Raw genomic sequence first — 24870 nt, 5'->3', positions numbered from 1 at the left:
ATAAAACCATAATACACTTAAATACTGAATAGTCTATCGTTAATATTTCATATTGTTTATACTATATATTTTTTGTATCATTTTACTAGTGTTTATTTTATTTTATTTTTATCATACAATATCTATCTAATGTAAATCTTAAATTATTACTGTTTTTTAAATCTATTAACTTAATATTAATGGTTTAACTATGTTTTATAAAACCTAACTAAGTGTAATATTATATTATTTTTATAATTTATATACATTAAATTATATATGTATTATTAAAAATAATTACACATTATTATTACAAATTCAAAAAATAATTTTTATTAATATTATCATAGAGCATCTATATATCCTTTAATTTTATCCTTGCACTTCAAATACAATTTTAATCAGCAATATGAAGTTATTAAACACGGTTTTTAAATTACATTATATTATAATAGGAATTCGGAAGTATACAGAACAAAAATTATCCTAAATAAAAACTGTTTGTAATAAAATAAAAAACAATGAGATTCTTAAGAGTGTTAGTGTTATCGAACCGGCATCTATGGATGTTCCACTTAACTGAAACCTAATTTCCTTCCCATATACGGCTAGCCAACTGCAATTATTTTATAGAGATAACGATCGAAAACGAATTGTGGATATTTGAACACTGCTAATTAACATAGTTAAAATTTGTTTATATTACGATTTTTTGTTTTCCGTAAAATAAATAATTTAGGTGATATAATTTGTTGATATGGTTTAAACAAATTTATTCCTTATTCTTATTTAATATACATAAGTATATATAAATTATTTATTTAATTGGTCGACGAAACGCGCGATATTAATTTGTAATGTGTTATTATTTATTTCGAAAAATTATAATGTTTTTAATATTACCATCAGCTATAATCATTTATCGCTCAGTGTAGGACGAACATCATCGCTACACGGAATAATCTATTCGGATTTCATTGTCAGCTGGTATTTCAATCGCCTTGACCAATGGTATTGAAAAATTATATTTTCATTCTACACTCGTCACTCGAACAGGGGTATAATATATTACTGAGTTAACGAGCAAGTGTAGTAGATAATACTCTGTGCGTTTCTGTTCAAGCCGTCGTGTTGGCGTTATAGCTGGTACCTTTCCTTGTACGAGGTCGATTAATAAGACGAAAATAAAAACTGACGCCGATGTATTACATTATATCGTAAAAATTGGCATAATATCATAACAAAATTGTATTTTTTGACTACACTATTATTCAGTCTATATATTATATATATATATATATGAAAAAAATAATTTCCAGGGTTAAATTTGTTTCGAAAAAATATGGAATTGCCTGATTTTTTTCATATAATATTCCAACGTATTAGATGTATATACAAACTACAAATTATATATATTACAAGAAACATTATAGGTAATATCCATATAGGACTTTTAATTATAGCAGAAAATCCACTACAAATTACAGTCGTGTGCTAATCATAGGAGAAGGTCGAAGGGGGGAAGGGGAGGGTGCAAAATCTCTACTTTGGCTGTATATTTTGTCTATTACTCATAATTTGATTATCAAAACAAAAATTCATGATTTCAATATTTTTTTCTGCTATTGATTTTTAATTTTTCATAAGTTTAAGTATAGATTGACAACAATACATGATAAAGTAAAAAAAGCACATTTACTGTCATTACTGCAGCCTGCAGGATGATCTACGCCAACGCCAAGATGGAAAGATGGTACTATAACAAGTAATAACATACATATATAGGTAATGTACAAATTCCTCATACTCACAATTCATGATATACTTATATTATTGTAAATAATTAGAATCTGCAGGTAAAAGTAATAATACATATGTTTTGATACTATAACTTATAAGTTATAACATTATCTAAGAATAGTCAAAAATTCATACTCCCCTTTTTTTTTCAAAAAAAAAAAAACTGAGTTACGTCACTGTCAGGTAAGATGGTATACACAGTCTATTGTAAAATCAATATTATAATCGCGTTATTAGGCATATAATAAAAGAATATTCAATATTGTCAAATTATTTTGACTATCGCAATATTTTTAAAAATATTATCCGATAGTATAGTTTAATCGATACAAAGGTTTCAAGCTGTTTCTAACTTGTTTTGTCTTAAACCAATTATGTGCGTTACGATGTGCTGATATGATTTTCTAACCTCTATAGCTATAGCCTTATTAATAAAATACAATTGCATCATAGACTATAATGACTATATTATAGAGCCTGTTTACGCTACGCGTGAACTATATAATACTGAGTGGAAGACACAGGTTATGGTGTAATCTGTGCCAAAAATTAAATTTTGCTTTAGGTTTTAATTACGTTAAAAAAAAAAAGTTGACAAGTATCTATTTCATATTTTACAACGTACCAATATTATTGCAATGCCATAAAAACATAACACCCATACAATATAATAAAATCCAAGTAATTATAACTGTAACAGTAGGTATTTTGTAGGTTGTAATAAATAATAATTAATTTACTTTGAAATCGGTTTTTCGAAATGTTGCACTTTTTTTTTTACTGTACCTATGGTCTTGATATATGCAAAGAAATTGTAGGTCGCTATGGGAATTTAAATAATGGTTAGAGTTGGTCATACAAATCGTTTTCGAACTCGATGACCCTGAATTCTCCTAGATCACGCACTATCGCCCAAATCTCGTTGGCAACAACCGATGTGAAGTTTGCTTCCTGGATTTAATAATAATATACTGTTTTTTATGATACTAAATAATAAATAATAATACAGGTACATGCAATATGCAAGTACATCACTTTGTGCGGATGTTTTCACGATTCAAGTACTTTTATAACGCATTTAAAAATGATTGTTGTTATAAAAACGTATGATTTAATATCATAACAGTAACAGCGTTTTTTAAAAGTTATGAAAATTTAATAAATTATTAATTATACTGTTGATTTATTGCAGTAAACGTGACCGATATTTTTAAAACGGTATAATCATATAATAATATGATAATACTTATATTGAACGACAATAATCAGAACAGTTTTGCGCGTACCTACTGTATACGACAAGTATATCGAAGCAATACGCCATAATATATTATATTAATTATACCAACAGTCTAAATGTGAAAATCGACGGTGCGACTTAACTCGCCGCTTATAATAGCAAACACTGCAATGCCACACAATGTATTATAATTTTATTTACACTCGCAAAAAAATAACGACCAAATCGAAAGGAACGTCGACAAGACGTATTCGACTGAAAAAAATAAAACATCTAGTTTAGAATACATCTCGTCCCGCGTTAAATGCTTTATTTTCGATCGTTATTCTGACAATGCGTTCTCGGTTTGCGTTTGCCTTGAACGGTTTAACGCACGAACGAAGGAAGACCTGTGCGGTACGTCTACCTACGTATTAATCTACAGCGTTTAAACGCCGCGCGCATGCTGTGTCTTTGTCAACGGAGTGCGCTTCGTACGTTATGTTACGTGAATATTGTTTCAATTTTTTTTTAGATTTTAGCACCACACGTTTAGGGCTGTGCCGTAAATCCGAGTGAAACAACGAAATTTCTATACAGTAATGGGGGGTTTCGTGAGCGAACGTAATATTATAATAATCTCTCAATTATTATTATATCATCGACCCAACTTACCGGTTTGGACATGATTTTTATTTTTAGTGTAAATCAACAATATTCGTATTAGATCAGCTCATATACCGTTTATAATTAACGTGTTCGGAATACGCGGCAATGACCCGGTAGCCTTTGGTCTTGTTCGGTGTAAATATATATATATTTTTTTTTTTTGATTGCGATATCGCGTAACCGTTGTAAAACGCTAATTGCTGAACACGTTTTGTTGTGTTCGCAAAGGTCGAGAATATCGGCGGCGTCTCTATCAGCGTAATACGAAATATTATAACGCTCTGAAATTGATTTATAAAAAGGATTTTCTTGAATTCATAAATATGACCTAGACATATTCTATAATCTATATAACCCATTTAAATTTTATAAAATAACAGTAGTAGTAAACGGAATCGCAATACATAGATGATGACCGATGAGTGTATAACTGCATATAAAATTAATTTCAAGGGAAATTTCCACACGTTATCGAAACTGGCTTTTCATGCTTTTATTATACAGCCGTTATACGGGTTGGTACGTTGGTTCAATGTAAAATGGCCTACGAATATAGTGATAAAATGTAGAACGGATGAACAAAAACAAGTTAACTCTTCTCCTCGGTGATAACACATTACACGAAAAACCTTAAAAGTCAAGGTTTTGAATTTAAAGGGCATGGTATCAGAAAATAAATATTTATTTCGAAAGAGTTGAAATATATATACCACGCGCACACACACACACACACACACACACACTCACACGGACACACTTAAACATTTATTTTCTTATTATTGCCTCTTAGATAATATACATATTTACCTGTACATACAGGTGTATACGAAGTAAAATGTATTAGCGCGTACCCTAATAATTCTGATAAATTTTAAATACACATTCAACTTGAACGATTCAAGGACAATGTACTAACCATAAACATTAAACACGTTACGTATAACATTTGGATCTAATTTGTTTATTACATATAATTAAGTTAATATGGCATGATTGTTAATAGAAATAAAACATTAATGGACATTTATTGTAAAATTGCTACATAATTAAATTAAATATGCCTATTTCTAATGGATTTTTGGACGAGTAATAAATTAAATAATTTTTACCGCTATAGTTAAATAAAATATTTAATACAATTGTATTATTTACTTTATGTGTTGGAATAAAAGTAAATTAGAAACAGTAAATTCATATTTAAATTATATATAATTTTTGAAAAAAGTTGATTCGATTGGGTCTTCAAGGTAGTATAGCTAAACCGTCTAAAAAATTCAATACGTATAATATGTAAATGAGTATGGAGGATTAAATCCGAATGCTAAAATACTTTCGATATCGAAGATATTGTAAAATCTAAGGTAAATTTTAAAAAACTGGTTGATTGTGATTACTTTGTAACCATAATTATATAATATAATTAAACGCAAACATTAGATCTGAAATTGATTTGATTAAGCCGCTTAATGTATGAATAATTGAATGTATTACAGTGTATTTGATATTTCTATAATATCTATTCTAAAAACAACGGTATGATTTTCAAAGCGGCAAAGTGTGTGTGTGATGTAATGTTAAACGTAGGTGCCTATATTTTAATACACAGTTAATTGTGATTATATTATGTGTGTTAAATTCTAATCTGTAATTAATAATCACATAAAACTTTGAGCTAGTCAAAAAAATACGTTCATTGCATCGTTCAGAATCAAAAATATTAACGAACGTACGGAAAACGCGTTATTAAAATACATCGGTCTATTATATTGCGGTATGTTATGGACGAGGTCTATTGAACCATTTAAAGAAAACCGTTTTGGGATCTGATCATAAAATGTCATTGTCTGACACACAGACAGTTATATACTCAGCTGGTACACGACATGTCATGATGTCTAGTCGTCGTCTCGGACAGCCCCCCCGAGAACGTTCCATCGTGTAAACGTTGTCGCCGAAAAAGGATTTGGAAAAAAAATATAACCATCAAGGACGAATTCGGAGTATATATGTAGAACATTGAGATATATACTCGACCGTACATTACAATACGTTACAAGATGATAATTTCTATTGTTTCGCGTTTCCGCGCCGAGTACGAACGGATATTAATATATTATATATATTACAATATACCTACCCAATATCTGAGTGTGGGTGTGGGGGGGAGATAAGCGTAAAAATTTACCAAATTCGTCCGAAGGACCTTATAATATACACACCGCGTACAATAAACCTATACGAGAATATTGTATAACTATAAAAAAAAATATAGAATCAGTGAAAACCAGGTTCAAACCTTTTCTACAGGGTGATTCAACAATAAATTAGTCTAACCCTTATTTTATTCTTTAAAAATGAATTGACTTCAATTTTGAGTTTTGAAATTTTTAAATATACTCGGAACTATATTTTCAAATTCTTGAATTTTGTGGTACTAAAAAAAAGTGTCTCATTGCAATACAAATTTCTGTTTTTCAAATGGGGCCCTTTACTGCAAATTAGTGAATATTTTTTTTTTGAAAATATATGTTGGTATGATCTAGGTGAAAATTCGAACTATTAGAACAGTTATTAAAACTTTTATTCTAAGAATAACGGTCTTAAAAAATATAAAATTGTCGTAATATCCTGGATCATTTTTACAAATCATTCATCATGATGTCGATGGCATTAATATTATTATAGTTACTAAAAATTTTAGACATAGCAATTATATATATATCCTTATGTTTTTACTATATTTTTTAAAAAGTTATGCGCTAACAAATAATCTTCCGTAGAAAAAATAGGGCAGAGGGGGTATTTCTCATTTGAAAAACAGAATCACAAATCTGAAGAATTTGAAAATACCGGAAAATCGAATTTCGAATGAACGCATTGAATAGAATTAAAAAAGGGACGTGCACGCTCGATGAATATCACCCTGTATACAATACAGGTAAGTATATTTTTTCTCTTCTATTTAATATCGAAGCACAAGCGTTTCTCAGCGTATTATATACATATACATGTAAGACGTAAGTAGGTATACCTACACAGACATAATATATGCATAATATGGTTTGTGGCGACCACGACGTTTGTTCGAATAATAATAATAATAATATATCATATACCTTTTATTATGTATAATAAAGGAGATAATATACAGACTCGATCCAGGCGGCCACCTTCACGCCCAAGGTCCTGGGCGCGCGCACACACACTCGCAAACACTCCGACATTACATGTACATTAAAGTCTCAATGCCGCGGTGTCCGGAACAAGGAAGAGAACGCGCGCGCGTATCATAACGACGAGCGTGCGGGACAGTGCGAATCGGAAGTGAAGTAAACAACAACGCCGCCGCGCGTAATAACCGCCACCGCCGCCGCAGCCGTCGAGAGTAAAAGGCGTAAATCGGTGTGCTCGATAAGTGTGCACACAACACACACACAACACACACACGCGCACACACCCCACATAATATTATATACGTGTTTGGCTCTCTCTCTGGCGCGCGCACACACGGGACAACGCGCGTACGACACACACACGTCGGCGGACGGGCCGTCGCGCGGCGTTTCGCCCGGCGGCCGCGGTGGGGGCCCGGCGACATTGAACCGCCGGCGGTCCAATAACCCTGGACGGATCGGCGCACATGTTATATAAGCAGGTGAACGCCGCGGCAGCGTTTTAGTTGATTTTTTAATACGTACAGCCGTAGATTAAATACGCGACCCGTCGCCGCCACCGACAACCGTAAATCCCGCGCTGCCGCACAGACGACCGCCGCGGAGACACCGTCCGTCGACGCACTGACCGACAGCAGCCGCCGCCGCCCGCAGCCAGGTGGTGCGTTTCGTTTACAAAACACACACACACAATAACCCCGACGAACGATAATAATTATTAAAATATCGTGATAATTGACGCAAAAACTGTGCGTTAATCATTCGTTATACAGTGTCCGGGGGGGTTGCCGCGTGTGTGTTTCGCCACTTTCGATTTCTCCGACGAGACATAAGACGCGTGTGCGTTCCGGAAAAACCGTTCCGCGTGCGCGTGTGTGTGTGTTCGTGTGCCAACAACGAGTGTGTGCAGTGCGCGTGTGTCTGTGCGCATAGTGCAGCAATTCGAAACCTATAAACACGACATATAATATCGAAAATTAATAGAAATAAATAATTCGCGTTTTAACCGTCGCGGGTTCCGTGTGATGTGGTGAATGTTCGCGCACGCATAATATTTATTATATACCATGGCAGCAACGATCGCATCAGTCGAAACGGAACAGATCAAGCAGGAGATCGCCGTCGAAGAGAAACAGAGTGCCACCGCCGCCGCAGAGACCGCGACCGCGCCGTCGACCGTCGAACGAGAGTTCACCGAAGAGATCGTAGCTCCGCTGCCCAACATCAACAGCAGTAAGACGGCCCCGTTGCCGATCGTCGGCAAAGCGTTCGACTTGAAGCGCGCCAGCGTGTCGTCCGTGGACAGCGACATATCGCTGTCGTACGACGCGGCGCCGTTTTACCCGCGCTCGTTGAGCCAGACCGGAGGCATGTCGTCGGCCAACAACTCGAGCGGGTCGGGCACCGACGACGGTGGCCGTCACCACTCGGTCGCGTCCGTCGCGTCCGCCGCCGGCATCAACAACACCGATTCGTCCGATTCGGCGTACGAGGGCGGCGGCCAGAACAAGTCCGGCGACGAGTCCACGCCGTTCGTGGCTCCCGACGAGGAGACCACCAAGCGCATACTCGACCAGGTGGAGTTTTACTTCTCGGACGCGAACATCGTCAAGGACGCGTTCCTGCTCAAGCACGTCCGCCGCAACAAGGAGGGATACGTCTCCCTGAAGCTCATCTCGTCGTTCAAGCGGGTGAAACACCTGGCCAAGGACTGGAGGGCCGTCGCGCACGCCATCGCCCGGTCGGAGAAACTGGAGGTGAACGAATCCGGAACGAAGCTCCGGCGCAAGGAGCCGCTGCCCGCGTACGACCAGACGACGCCGTCCCGGACCGTGGTGGCCATCAACCTGGCCGAAGAGAAGCCGGTGACCATCGAGACGGTGGCCGAGCTGTTCCGCGGCTGCGGCGAGATCGCGTTGATCCGCGTGCTCCGCCCCGGCAACCCCATACCGTCGGACGTCCGTCATTTCGTCAACAAGCATCCGGAGATGGGCAGCAACGTGAGCGCGCTGATCGAGTTCGTGCGCACCGAGTCGGCTCACAACGCGATGAGCAAAGACTGGTCGTCGGAAAAGGCCAAGGACGGACAGTCCATGTGCGTGCTCGAGCTCAACGCCCCCGCGTCCAAGAAGAAGGCCACGGCGGCCGCCAAGAAGTCGCCGATGAACCGGCTGTTCGACTCGGAGTACTCGTCGTCGTGCCAGAGCGGTTCCGAGGCGGAGGACAGGCAAAAGATGCGCATGCAGCGCAAGGTGTCGGCCAACACGCTCATGCGGTCCGACTCGTCGTGGAACCAGCGCAGGTGGTCCAGGGACTCGGGAACCGACAGCTCCGCGTCCGGATACTCGCGACGCGATTCGTACGTGTTGCCGCCGCAACACCACGTCCAGCAGTCCGGCGATTACGGCCACAACAGGCGTATGTCGTCCGGTTGGGACTCGAGTTCGGATAGCTATTACTCGGGCCGATCGCGTTCCAGCAGCGGCGTGTCCATACCGGAAACGTTCGGCATGCGCCGTTTCTCTTTGGCCAACAACCGCGGCCCGGAACAGCAGCAGCAGCAACCGTGCTGTTGTTGCGGCCACAACCAGCCGCCGCCGCAGCAGCAGCAACAGCCCATGGCCATGCGCAGACACTCGACACAGGACAACGGCCATCACTACGACATGAGGCGGTGCAGCAGCAGCAGCAGCAACAGCGGCGGCGAGATGATGATGCGCAAGGACTCGACGTCGGACTTCTGTTGCGGCAGCCAACCGAGGGACGGATTCCACAACTGGTCGCGCAAGAGCAGCTCGTCTTCGATGGGCGAAGGGGGCATGGGTCGTCGCCTGTCCGTCGACTCCGATTCGTCGGGCGGCAGGGGACGCAGGCCCAGCCTGGGCCTGGTGACGCCCGACAACGTGGTGAGGATGCCCAAGGGCCCGGACGGTTGCGGCAGCCGCGGTTTCCAGCGGGAACCGATGATGGATTCCACTCTTTACGAATAAACAGCTAGCTGAACGACGAAGACGCGCGATGATAATTAAGAATAATATTATTATCGGTTAAGATTATGGCTATCATTATTATTTATTATTGTTAATTATAAAATATAATACAGCGACGAAGCGGATTCAAAAGACCCGAAGCGAAGGAAAAAAATTGCTATCGATCTATATAATAATATAATATAATAGGTACTTTTCATATCAGATATAGGTATATATATGATTAGTTTTTTTTTTTTTTTTAATTTAAGCGGTTTGGATACTTAGGTACTTGTAAGATAAAAATGAATTTAAGGAATAAGGGCGACTTCCCTGCCTCGATTTATCGCGGCAGTAGGATCCATATTATAATATATAATTTATTTTTATGTCATAAACATTCAATAGGTAATACGTATGTGTGTGAATCGACCGATATCATCGGCTGTACGATTTTATCTGTCGAATCCCACGACGTATTATTTGCGTACGAGTATTTTCTTATTTTATCGTTTATACTTTGTAGAAGTCGAGCCGATCGAGGTTTGGGTGCGATTTATACCCGCCTCGATCTGACTTTCGAGAGCTTCAATTCCGCGTTAATTTATTATTTATTTAATATTTATTATGTTGGCAACCAATACCATTTATTCATATATTTATTTATATTCATTATTTATTAAAATTATTCGCTCGAAATTAAAATAATAATATTAATCTATTTATACGATACCATTATTATTATTCAAATTGTCGATGTAGGCATTTAATTTATTAAGTTATTATTTTATTGATGTATGATACATATTATGTTACCGCTATATTTGTAAGACCATATCGTATTAGAGTAATGACGTTTGGTTTATTTATTCATATTTATTATACAAATAAACGTAATATATATTTATATACTCACATAAAATAGGTATTATTTTTTTAACCACAAAATTGTTTTTTATGATATATTTTTCTCAAATTTTGACAACGGATCGAATTATTATAACATTTCGGTTTTTCAGATCGGATTCGGCTCCATATTGCGCTATTTATTACTGAATTGCTCATTAGTCATATTATGCTCGGTGAACGATACACCTACAACTGCAGGCATAGCCGCATAGGTATAATGTTAATACTGTAAACAGTTTTTTATTATCGTATCAATCTTACGTCCGTCACGTGACTGTTTAATTTATGAAAATTTAGTGGAAGGGTTAATCTATCTCCGCCTTCTGCAGCTGTACTAACTACGTCATAACGATAACGATTCTGTTTCCGTTACGAAGTTCGACAAGGTGCGCCAGGTGATGCTTGAAAATGTTTTCTTTATGCATGTTAATACGCCAAGTCGCCAACCGTCTAATGTTTAAATCGACTTAGAACCACAAAAGCCAATCTTTTGAATAAACGCTCAAAAGCGTAAACAAATTTAAATATCACATAATTCAATAATACACCTAAATATAGATACTCCTAACGACCGAAAAGTGTACACTGATTTTGTGATTTATTTATTTTACTAATACCTAGTATAATTTCAAAAGGTATATAGACATTCAATTATTATAATTATTATTAATGTCATCTAACTGACGGTTGTGGTTTATATCTAGAATTGATCACTTTTTTCGGACTTGGTTTTATAAAAATTAATTTTTTATGATAAATAATTTAATGTTTGCAACATGAATTATTAGTGTATATAAGTCATAGAATATTGACTATAATATAGTCTATAGTGGTGATTTCATGAACCGTTTCTACATCATTCTTAAGTGTCGAAAGTGGAAGAGATAGGATAGTGGATGTACCATGTATGTAATGTTAGTGACACTTACCAATTCAAAATTCAAATCCATCACTCGTCACTCGTGGTCTCTCCTTCCTGGCAAGCCCACTTAACCTTAAGGGTTAAAGAAATAGAACGTAATCCTATGCCGTAAAACAAAAACATATAATATGGTACCCCTAAAAATTCTGCCACCTGCAATCTTCGAACTGGGATAGAATACTGAATAAACTTATTTCCAGTTAACAAAACCATACAGAAAAAAATACAGAACTCTCATCGTTCACACCTCTAATGTTGAATTTGAATAGGTGATATCTATAAGAATTAATAAAACTTAGAAAAAAGAAAAGGTTATAGGAACCGTTCTGATACTGATGTCAAGCACATCTCGTCATTGAGTAAATCACTGTGAAGTATGTGTTAAATTAAAATTCAATCATTCCATAGGTACCATAAATAATTTCTGAAGCGAAGACTGTGCATTACTTATATTACTAAATACTAAGTATAACCCGTCCAGTTCATCTTGGCTATCTGCTGACGTCACAAACTACCAACATAATTGGTATTATTCTACATTATGGGATAGTAATCGTAATTCGTAATGGTCGCCGATGGTCGAGATGAACTGAACGGTTTATGTATTCCATCATGCTGTGCATTATGATATTGATATTAAAGTAAGTTATTTTACTATTAAGATAGGCTAGTTTAATTTATTTTTTTAAAGCCAAAAACATTGCATTTTCAAATATTTTACATACTCATAACTCACTTAAAAATTAAAATATCGTAAAAAATCATCGAGAGAAGTTTAAGCACACTAACGAAACTGGTGAACGAAAATTTAATATGTCGTATACCAAGTGAAAAACAACGCGTGCAGGTGCGATGTCCCCAAGAGAAATTGTGCGTACATTTTTAAGTTTTTGGACCATATGTAAACATTTTTTATTGACACATAAATAGAAGAAGTCTATATAAATAAACATATTTATATAAATAATATAAACAGTTGGTAAAAATATCAACTATATACGGTAATCGTTTTTAATTACAATACAATAAAAACAATTTTGTCAAAAATTAGTTGTTCTTTTGAACCGATTTTGAACTTATGTGTTTTTTTGTGTATTATGTGTCTGTGTACATGATTTATAATGGATAAATAGTTAAACTTTCAACTTCGAACAATTTTCTAGTAAAAAAGTGATTCAAACTCGTATTTTTGAAGACTTGAGGTGTAAACATTATTAATCCCACTACTTTTCAAAATAATTGGGAACCCCCCTCCCCCCCCCCAAAAAAAAACAGTGAAAATGTTTACGCAAAACCAGTTTTTGATATAATGCATTTAATAACCAAATAACTACAAATTATTAAAATTTAAGACTTTTTTATTTTTCAAAAAATGTTATACGCTTAAAAATATAATACGACTATTTAAGGCACTCAAAAGTTTTAATTGAAATAAAAAAGAAATTTGATTGTTGTATTAGATAATTATATCATTAGCTTCATAGCCCAGTAGTAGGGAACACCGTTCTACAATAAGACAGTATTGACTCAAAAGTAAACAATAATAATTATTTTTTTTCGTTTAATTTTTATCAAATATTATGAAAAATACTGAGAACTTTTAATTTAGACTTCCCAAAAGTACCTACCAACTAGATTCGCATTTTTAACATAAAACATATTGAAGTTTAAAATCAAAGAATGTTTTCTAGTTCAAATCATGTACACTGTATACATACACAAAAGAGTACACATCATTATAAAATCAATACATTCATTGCTCCATTTTGAATCAAAAAATAATGTATACATTTTAAATAAAATACATAAATATAATGAAATATTATAAGGGCATTAATGATTATAATGTGGGATATGGACCTCCCTTTATGTTGAATGAAATTAAATCATTTTTTTCTTTTAATAAATAATCATTAGGATTATTTCAACTTCAAATTAATTCATTAAAAATAAATAACAAATTAATAAAAGAAAAAACAACAATATATATTATTGATCGTGATCATGAAACAATGTTTTAATAAACTAAAATTTTTTAGGTAAAATAGCCTACATTTAAATAAAAAAAATATATTTTAATTTTTTAAAACTGTCTGTGCATAGAAAAGCATATACAACTAAATTTAAATATTGTTTTGAATTTTAAACAATTAAAAAAAAAAAAAAAACAAATGTGGAATAAGTAGGTAACTATAACTATTTGTATAAATGTTACAATTTTTATGGAGAAAAAATTTATAAAAAAAAAAAAAAAAATTATAGTAATAATACATTAGAATTTCCCAATTTAAGTACACTAATGAATTTGAATCAGAGCCCAAATAAATATAATTGATAAAAGAATAATTAAAAAAAAAATAAAATTTTCTACTCACTATTTGATTTAAAAATAATATTTGGTTTAATCGTAATTTTTGGAAGACATGCTGTTGAGCGGATTATAGGATGTTGAGCTTTCTGTCATATTTGTAGTGTAGGAAAGCGGATCAATTGGATCTATATCTGTACATGTTCGTCGACGAATCATCTAAATTCATATAAAAAGTTAGTATTGTTAACATATCTACATCATATAAAATATTACTCACATGATCGTTATGGGCATTGATAGGTATGTCAATTGTGTTTGAAGTCTTCGGTTTATGTTGTTTTATCAAGCCTTCCATCAGATGATAATCATTTTCCTCTGCATCTCTAAGATGTTCTTTTTCTAAGTATCTAGCAATTTCCGGGTTTGACATCTCAGATGCATGCCTGGTACGGGGTACTGGTGTATTTCCTCGATTTGGTGAATGGTCACAGTGTGGAGATAGTAAGCTACACATACACACACAAAAAAAAATTTAACTAAATAAAGCCACTTGGAGTTAATAATAAATTGTTTTACAAGAATCAATTCACTAATTATTAATGAAGAAGATTACATTTTTATCAAAATCAAAAAAATATATTAATAGTTTAAACGCTAAAGTAAATGTAGAATTGTAATACATTCCTAATCATCATATTATAGAAACAATATAATGATTTGTTTCTTATGGTTTTTTTTTAATCAAGGACCATTCAACACATTTCTAATTAATATATTTTTATAATTTAATAATCATCAAACAATATTAACTTTATGCTGATTTTAATACTATATTTTTAAGTTTAAAATTTTAAATATTAGTGTAATATAACTTAAAAACAAGTGTATCAAATATAAATAAATAATTAAAACTGTTCATAAAATATACCTAGAGTAAACTTGTCTGCTAGGTGTTGGAGGAAACACTTTGATAAGTGGCTCTACCCAGATTGTTCGATCTATACTAGATCTAGCAATAGCCAGATCACCACTATCGCATTTGCAATCAACATCACCACAATCAATATCATCCACTTCTTTGCAATTAAAATCTGGTGATAATGTACTTTCAGTATCAAATTTTCTATCTACCGTTCTTGCTGAATTCACTGACATCCGACGGCTTTCATAATTGTACAGTTCTAAACCTCCTTTATCATTAAATGATGGAACACCATCAAATTGTGATAGTAAAAAGTTGCTATCAGAAAAATTTGGTGGGCGTTTCTCTTGAAACGAATACTTTTTTTTTCTGCGATATGCAGATGGTAAAGCATCTGAAATATCTGATAATAAATCTGATCGTTCACTAATACATCTTGTTCTACCAGTTATAGGAAGAATTTTTGGATCAGAATCAAATTCTGGTTCATAAGAATTACTTCTTTTTTGAGCATTGTCACTACTACTACCACTATCTTGATCACCATTTTGTGTTGCCATGAATCTATGTATTACACCTAAAGTGGACAATGTTTGATCCATTAAGTCTTCTATCTTGTGAAGTCGAAATTCTAAAGCCTAAAATTATTTCAATTGTAAATAAATAAATAAATTACAATTAAAAATGTATCATACTTGTACAGAAGAGTTTTGTAAGTTTTCCTTCTGGTTAATATCATCTACTTTTTGTTGTATATTTTCAGTTTTTTCTAAAGCCATCTTAATTCTTTCTTCCATAGACATTTGTAATTTATAATCCTTCTCACGGAAATATCCTTCAACACATTCCTCTTCAAAATCGTATAGCTGTTCTAATTCTTCATTTCCCAAAAACAACTTTAAACCATTGTCATAAGTTTCTTGAATGCCTTGAATTTTGCGACAAAGATACTTTGCTAATAGGAAAACATGACAAAAAAAAATTAAAGGCGGTGGAAGCGATGGCTTTTGTTCATACTCCATAACAACTGTAAATCTCTGGAACATCCATACCTAAAAAAAAGTTGTAATTAATATTATACATCATTACATCAAATGAGGTTTAAATTTCTAATTTTCAAAATAATGTATAGTATTTCTAGTAGTAAGAAAACTTCTAAATATACCATGTCGTTAGTTTAGGAACAATTTTTAAATACTGATAAAATATTTTTCTTTGTAATTTCCTACTTCTCATTTACATTCAGCTATTTATTTCAGGGAAATATTTGCTGGTTTTTGGAAATTGTTATAACTGATTTTTGCTATACTTATTATCAGTGGCACGTCAAAGTAAGTTTTTTTGAAGCAATTGTCTCAAAACCAAAATGGTTGAGTCCTGAGTAATGGATTTAGTAGTATGATGAAAAGTTTTAAATAATGATAGTTAAGTAAGGTTACTCTTGAGAAAAAAATGTTGATTAAAAGTTATGGATGTGAGGTCAGTATAATAATGATTTGTTTCAGATTTGAAAATTGTTCAGTACATACACATACTGTTTATTATTGATTTACAATTACCTGATGAGATATAGCATTAATATCATTAAAAATGTTGTTGAAAACCGCAATCAAGAGATTAATAAGTAAAATATTGGCAACTAATAAGTACATAGCCATTACTAATGGTGTAACCCATCTCCCAGTTTGGCAGTTTGGCATTCCAGATGATTCATCACATCCTGGATATATTTGATCAGCATATACCTAAATAATAATAAATTATAAATTATAAAAGCATACATATAAATTTTAATTAAGTAAATTGTTTATAAATACTTCTCCATATAACATAAAATATGGCTGTAAAAATATTTCTCGGATTAAAACCCATTCAGGATCAGAATCAGGATACAAAATTGACCTCCTGCTTACTCCAAAGCTCATAAGTACTACGAGTAAAAGTACTACAAAGTACAGCATATTTTTTATCATTTTACCCATCATTGTAACTAGTGGTCCTAATATATGAAGAAATATTCATGTGTAAATAATATACAAATTTTTAAACTATTCGATAATTACTAACCAAGATATTTATTAACACCAAGTATATTCAGAATTCGCAAATACCAATAAATAATATCAGTACAAAACATAACTCTTCCAATAGCCTGCGATGCTGGTTGTAACCTTAAACAAAGACCGGTTAAGAAAAAAATAATTGCTGCAGCATCACATGGATTCCACATATTCCATGCCCAAACAGAAAATTTATCGCTAAAAAAATATTAAATTAAGATCTAGTAGATATTTAATGAAATTTAAAATTTATTTCAAATACTACCTAATACTGGTAGGTTCAGAAGAAACAATTTCTCTAATTTTTTCACAACCAAATGTACATATATAAGCAATTACATACAATTCTTGCCAAGATGGATTTTGTTCCATACGAACAAGTACCACGTACGTGAAAAGAACTAAAAAGACAAAATATGCTGCCTGAAATTAAAGTACATTTGATTATTATACAAACTTAATTAACATCATACTAAAATCATCATATTGCAATATTTTTGAAATACTAACAGAATTTGCTAAAAACTTAGTTATTGGTGCTGTGTAAAATTCTATGATCTTGTGTCGTAAAGGCAATGGCCGCTGTCTCTTTATATCAAAAGCACTATACTCGTATGACGGTGTCACACATTTATGTTCAAAATCAGTATGTTTAATTGTACCTCCTATTGAAGCACTTGGGAGCATTGTACCATTTTCAGCTGTTTCATTATCTTTGACTGATGATACACCCTTAAATTATACCATAGATTAATAAATATTATAGAAAAATTAAATTTTAATTCATACATCTAAATTTGTTTCCACAAGATTTAAGTGTGACCGATTTACACCTCCTTCTACACTTTCGTTCTCTTCTTCTAATTCTAATCCATACAAATGTTCTTCTTCAGTTTGAGGCATTGACTGTAATTCTTTTCGAGATTTAAATTCCAGTCTTGATATATATGGTGGAAATAGCAATCCTAATAAAATCTATAATCAAACATTTTTTGTTTAATAATGTGTCTGTAATTTAGTTTAAATCCATCAATACCCTTATGTTGGTATTTTTCCTTGTTCTTAGACCTCCCATCCACAAATCAGCAAGTATAATTTGGCTACAAGGGTGAGCAAGCAAAGCTCTATGATTTGCAGCCACGGCTAAGCTAAGACAAGTTTGACCACTCCAATTTTGCAGTTCAACCGTAAGCATTTGTTGGGCTTGGTCATCATCTTGACGATAGCAATAATCCAATAACTCAAGTGCTAAAATTATATTTTGTTATCATATATTATCACTATTAATAATTTAATTTATAAATGTTGATACATACAGATATCTTCAAACACTTTGGCATAATTTCGTAATTCATCATATATTTCTGTTTCTAAATCATCTTCTGCTGCTTCGTGTGCCATGGCTTTATAAAGCTTACAGGCAGCAAGTGATTTAACTAATGCTTCTTCCCCATGTTGCCACATTAATAATGCCATTTCTTGACGCTTAGTTAACACAGTCCAAATCTAAAAAAATTTAAAACCAGGCCAACTTTATATAATTATACTGAAAATAAACTATGTAGAATATAAAATTTAAAAGTTTAAAATAATAATTATTATTAAACTAGAAAAATAATTCAGAGCAATAGAAATTTACTAATAAAATACATTATGAGATCAAACATTTGAGATAAACTTCTCAGAAACAATTCAACTGTAACTTGAATAAATCTGGATAAATTGTAGTAATATTTTTAAAACTATTAATCAAAGAACAAACATATGTATGAGAATAACACAAAATTAAGAAGTATTGAAAAATATTATATTATTAACAAATAGATTTATTTCATAATGTGTATGTATATTATTGAAGAAATTACTTAAGCATTTTTCTGAATAAAATACTAACAAGAAAAATGCATTTAAAAAAATAACTAAATAGGTTACACCAGAATTAGAACTTTTTGTTCCTAAATTAAATTAGTAATTAAAACATCAAAGTTCAAATATGTTATTTAAGTAATCTTTACTTATAACTTACAGTACAATTAAATAATTTCTCCCTTTATAATTTAAGTAAGTCCAATATAGGTTGCCTATGTTTTTACTAAAATTAAAAATATAAAAATACTTTTTACAATTTAAAATTTTAATGAATTATTAACTAATACCACCTAAACTCAATGCTGTTAGCAAACTACAAAGCGTATGCTGTGACAAATATGTTATTTTTAATTATTTATTTAGAATAATTAATATTAATATCAAATTATCTTATAACTTAGTTAAGAAATAAGAATTTGAGAACATTTATAATAATATAAGAAAACTCAATTAATTACGTACTAATAACTCATTAAATGGATATTCAAAAAGAGACTCCTCTTCTGAATGTTCAGAATCGGCTAAAACGCCCAATGTTAAATTGTTTCCATAGTAACGTGTAAATGAAGCACTGTTTCTGTGCGTATTGTTCAAACGGCGAGTTTGGGCATACATTGCACGAAATTTACGTCTGGTATATTGAGCTCTATTTAAAAAATGTAAATCAATAACTAAACATAATAAAAATAATAACATTTCAATTTTACCTGTATGCACCACCCATTAATTTATTAATTACTAATCCAATGTCATGCAATGTATACATATAACCTTGAGGGATATGAGGTCGAACATCCCGTAAAATATATCCTAATGTATTTGTTGGTCCTTGTTTCTGAAAATAAAAAATAAAAAATGAATTACAATATGTAAAAATATAAATGATATTTATTGATAAATTGTAACTAAATATGTTCCTAATTCAAAAATGTATAATATTGATGTATACTTTATTTATTTTATCTAGTTCACTATTTTGGGATAAAATAAATTAAATACTTTTATATAAAATACTAAAATAGATAGTTTAATGAAAGATTAATTTAGTACATTTGTCAGTATTTAAATATTTAACACATGTAATACAACTATTATAAATTAAAATACAAAATAACTATAATTGAGGAAATGTACTTAATTTGACATTGATAATTTATTTTATGCATACAAATTACTTTAAATTGGTTAACTACTGGTGTATAACAAATTACTTTTGATGAATACACTATAGCCATTGAGTTTATATAAATACAGCTATGTATACAACTTTTTGTTTTCCATACAGGATGGTCAACTGTACTTTCCTATTTTCTCATTTAGCATAGAACAACAGAAATCACAGTTGGCCCTCTGTATGATAATACTTAAATACTTTAAAACTATTTTACCATGTTAAGACAATATTCTTAGTAGTTATTTGGAAAATTACAACACAGATTTTTATTTAATGAAAATATTGCAATTATTATAATAATTTCTAATTTAAATTACAAATAAATTATTAAAGAATAGAAACTAAACATTTATCTAAGGAAAAAAAATATTTTAAATAAATGAGTGCAATATTATATATAATTTAACTTACAGTGTTGTATAGCTCTTCAAGCCTAGAAATAGATAAAAATTTCTTCATACTAACACCATTTTCCAACAACAACTTTACAAAATCAATTCGATCATGTTCTAAAGCTTGCATCATAGATTCTTCTAATGCACCTACAAAAAAATAACATGCGTATTTACAATTCTAAAATAAATTAAATATTTTAAAACACTTACCTTCTGGCCATTCTTGTCCATAAACAAATATTTCCGATCTAGCTATGTCAACACGATTCCAAGTCAATGCCAAACTCAACTGCTCTGAAGGAGATAAATGTTGACTTTTAAATAATGCAGTTAATATAGTTTGATCTAATTCCTGTGATTTTTCTTGTCCATCACTCATTCGGAAAATAGTGATCTATATTTCCAACAACCAAAATAAGTTTCAAACTGAGAATAAAATACAATTTTATAAATACCATATTTTTATGTCTTGTACACTCGAGGAGTTCTTCGTATAACCGTTCAGCTTTGTCTTGTCCAACTTCAAATGTACATTGTATAGTATTCAATAAATATTCTTTCATATTTTCTAAAACAGTTTGTCCACCACTGTCCACTGCATATCTGATTCAAAAGGTATAGGCCACCTTTTTCATTTTTATCTAATTACTAATACTTAAAAAGCAAATAGATAATTTCCAAGCTATGATAAGTTTTTACCTGTGTGTGAAAGCTAATAGATCAGCTGCTCTACCTGAACCATCACATATAACCACTGGTACTGGAGGAGTATCTGTAACATACTCTAACACTGCTCTAATAGTATGAGTACCTCCTTCAATCACTAGACAAACAACGGGAGTACTATAATGTGCACCTGTGAAATATAAAAAAAAAATAAAAACCTTAAAATATTGTTTAAAAATTATATTTATATTATAAAAGTACTTGGATGAAGTTTTTGAATTGAAATGTATTTTTCCAATTTTTTGCGTAATTCAATTTCTGCCCCATAACGTCCTGATGTGCCATCATCAACCAAAAGGAAATATGTATGTCTATTATTCAGCACAGCTAATTTAGATCTAGGTGATGATATAGAATGGTAGGGAACATCTTTGTTATGACCAATAAGTTCATGATTGTTTTCAATAATACCCCATGGTGCTATGCCTATAGACACAACTCTGCCTGGGCGTTGTGAATCAAGCAAAAGTGCATCTCCCACTTGACGAGTAACACCTAAATAATTAAACAATAAAATACAATATACAATTATTTTTAAACAATAAATTACACTTGTAATTTAGTAAAAAGAAAATGTTATAAAATTACCAGTGTTTGTTCCTCCAGTAAATACCCATGCACCAGTTGTTTTAGCTGCTTTTAATAATCCTTTACGTAATACCTTCTTCAATTTTGGTTGTATTTCGAAATTGGCTTTTCCTCCTTGAATAGTTATTAATAATTTTGGTAATTCTAAACCCCATTCTCGATTAAATAAGTGCAGTATTGTTTCTGGTCTAGTGTCATGTGACAATCTTACATACTGTAAAACAATTTTTAACCCTCATTAGTCTCTCATTAATATATAATCAATATGTTATTTATTATTATACTATTATAGTTTACCTGTGCTTTAGTAGGATGAGGGCCACCTTGAAATTCAATTGTTCCATAGGCATCTGTTGCTGAAACTACAGTGTGTCTTAACGAAGACCAAACTTCATTAGGATTATCAGGATCTAATTGAACAGAGCCACTTCCTCCACCACAGTGAAATGTTAATGAAAGCCCACAACTGCATCTATAATTAATATTTTAATTTAAAATTATTAGAAATAAATGACAATAAATATTATAAAATAATTACTGAATTAATAAAAAAATTACCTAGTCTTATCGGTAGCAGATGGAATAAAAGTCACACAATCTCTTTTTTGAAATAATGCTTCAACCCAGCTCCGAGCTTGCCTCTAAAAAATAAAAATTGAAATTAGGTACCAAGGTATTTTATTCAGTTGTCGAGCAATTAATTATTTAGAAAATAAATTAATAAATAAAGATGATTTATTTATAAGCAATTTAACAAAACTAAAAAAATATATACTATTGGGGAATTGAATGTAACAATTTAAATAATGTGAATTATAAATTTTTCTAATGAGAAATATTTTTAATAAGTAAATAAATGGACACTAATAATTAATTGACTCATTATAATTTAACTTAATTTAAATGAAATGAAAATATGGATAGTTAGTAAAATTATAAAAATTCATTAATCACAATTATGTAACTATAATAAATACTATTATTATTTTAAAACAAGAATAATTATAAAATACTCGAGTATAATATAAAAGATAAGATAAGTTGTTAAAGCAAATAAATGTGATATAATATATTATGCAAAATGTACTATGTTAGCTAAAAAATAAAATTTTGACAATATAGGTACCTATTATAAGTTTTAATCATTTCAATACATATGTAACAAACATATATAAATAATAATATACACACTTTTTTGGATTTGTTTATTTTTGAAATCATACTGACACTTAGTTGCTTTTTGTTTGTTAAGATTATAACATGCAGAATTTAACGTTTCTACCATTGTCAGCCAATGAATCTAAAAAGAAATTAAAATAAAACTATTAAGGTCATTATTTCAATTTTTAAAATAAAACTTATACCTCTATGACCAATGCCTAATTATTATATAATTTAAATATATAAAACATATTTGAACATACCACATTTAATCTGGTCCTTTGGATGGCCTAAAACACTGAACACTGTAAAACATAAATTTTACAAATTAGTGGCTAATTACCATGCATTAAACAATGGTATTACATAGTTTAATGTTAGAACAAATGTCAGAGCCGACGTCAGATGAATTACAAAAATTAATCTTACATTCAATAAAGCATTACAATATTGAAACCAACTACAGTCACTCACCTTTAAATTTACATTTTGGAAGTTTTTTGAAATAATTGACTCGAATATGTTTAAGAAATTTAGATAAAACAATTTAAATTCTATGCCCAATATTTAACCCATTGTCAATACCATTTGATTCAGATTTAACCATTGAGCATTGAACATGATAAAGTCGACGACCGAAATTGAAACCTGTGCATATAGTACAGTAACTTGTTCGTAGATAGCGTTAATAAGCACTTCAGAGATATTTATTATTTACCATGAAAAATGTTTTTACACTTTGTAATTCGCATTTCGCATATTTTAGCACAATGCCATATCAGGACCCTGGTTTAATATATGGTATTTAGCCATGAAAAATACGTCATACAAAAGAATAAAATAATAATATATATATACGCCTATGCGTCATCGTCGCAAGTGTCTTTCAAACGCACGTTGATCATCAGATCACAACATGACAATTTTAAAGTCATTATTCAAAAACTCATAATATGCGTTTTAAGTTCAGAATTATTTGTTTTATATTTTTAAAGTTAAAGATATAATGTCTTTGATTTTTCGTTAATTTAATAATTATGAATTAAGTCGATTTGTGAACATTTAAAAACGATACATCAACAACACTATATTTGTGGAGATGAATCATATTATGTCATCATTTACGACTTTTACAAGCTTCTATTGCGTTTTTGTTTAAAGTTTTCGCATAGAATGAATACAAAAATTATTTTTGCACGATATTCTTGTTACGGAACCATATAGATATTGAGACTTAGACTATTTAGAGAATGTTACAATAATGTACTATACTATTAAAACTATTATGTGTTGTGACTTATATGAACCAATATAATATATGATAAGCAAAAGGCTACAGACATAATGTATATTATTGTGGTGTCTCGGAATACGGCTGAATAAGGCCTGAATACGATCAACAATCACTGAAAATTAACTAAATGGATTAATTTTAGTAAACATAAATAAAAAGGAGGTAATTTAGTCAGAAAGTGAAATCATTGAGAATTTTGCAAAGAAATCACCAAGAAGATTCCAGACTGCTAGATTAGCCAAATTAAATTGTCACTATTTTATCCACATATAAGTTTTTTTTGCTCTAAAATATCAAGTTTTATTATTGAATTACTATTTATTATTATGTATAAGTATTGTACATATTATATACTAACTTAATGACTGACCAAATATATAAATAAATTATTTGCATTAAAAAAATTAAGTAGTTTATTTATTTTTTTATTTTTAATAGTATATTAATTGGTAAAATTTTAGAAAGTGTGCTTCCTCCCCTAAAAAAAATCTAGATACGCCACTGTGTCTATGTGGGTTTACCCGTGATGTATAGGAGATCTATTTTCTTTACATCGTAAGTTTACCGAGCAGGCTTGGATCCTGGTATTTTTTTTTGTATGTCAGATATCAATTTTCGGCAGCCGATAAATGCAAAAATGCCTTGTTAATTGTTTTGCGGTTTTGCCGATATCGTTTTTAGCGGAATTTTATTTAAGATGCCCCCCTCCCCTCGTAAATATTACCGAGTA

The 24870-nt window shown here is 31.9% G+C and overlaps 2 protein-coding genes across 2 annotated transcripts; one reads left to right on the top strand and one right to left on the bottom strand.

Moving 5' to 3' along the window:
• The first annotated feature begins 7344 nt into the window (after positions 1 to 7344).
• On the top strand, positions 7345 to 10731 carry LOC114119290 (uncharacterized). Its single transcript, XM_027980796.2, has one exon. The coding sequence runs from the start codon at positions 7908 to 7910 to the stop codon at positions 9828 to 9830; it is 1923 nt and encodes a 640-aa protein (XP_027836597.1). The 5' UTR covers positions 7345 to 7907; the 3' UTR covers positions 9831 to 10731.
• Positions 10732 to 13605: 2874 nt separating this feature from the next.
• On the bottom strand, positions 13606 to 23476 carry LOC114119292 (transient receptor potential cation channel trpm). Its single transcript, XM_027980799.2, has 25 exons — positions 23321 to 23476; positions 23110 to 23151; positions 22877 to 22985; positions 22244 to 22326; positions 21983 to 22157; positions 21686 to 21899; positions 21299 to 21592; positions 21071 to 21227; positions 20827 to 20974; positions 20582 to 20765; positions 20388 to 20518; positions 19510 to 19637; positions 19265 to 19448; positions 18250 to 18439; positions 17970 to 18181; positions 17723 to 17908; positions 17444 to 17665; positions 17199 to 17356; positions 16941 to 17131; positions 16691 to 16872; positions 16433 to 16618; positions 15569 to 15925; positions 14880 to 15511; positions 14229 to 14457; positions 13606 to 14167 (listed from the first exon to the last, which is right to left on the bottom strand). The coding sequence occupies exons 3-25, from the start codon at positions 22904 to 22906 to the stop codon at positions 14042 to 14044; spliced, it is 4599 nt and encodes a 1532-aa protein (XP_027836600.2). The 5' UTR covers positions 22907 to 22985; positions 23110 to 23151; positions 23321 to 23476; the 3' UTR covers positions 13606 to 14041.
• Between the last annotated feature and the right edge of the window lie 1394 nt (positions 23477 to 24870).

This window comes from Aphis gossypii, chromosome 1 (assembly GCF_020184175.1).
Source record: "Aphis gossypii isolate Hap1 chromosome 1, ASM2018417v2, whole genome shotgun sequence".
NCBI lineage: Eukaryota > Metazoa > Arthropoda > Insecta > Hemiptera > Aphididae > Aphis > Aphis gossypii.
This window is presented reverse-complemented; position numbering and strand designations above follow the sequence as displayed.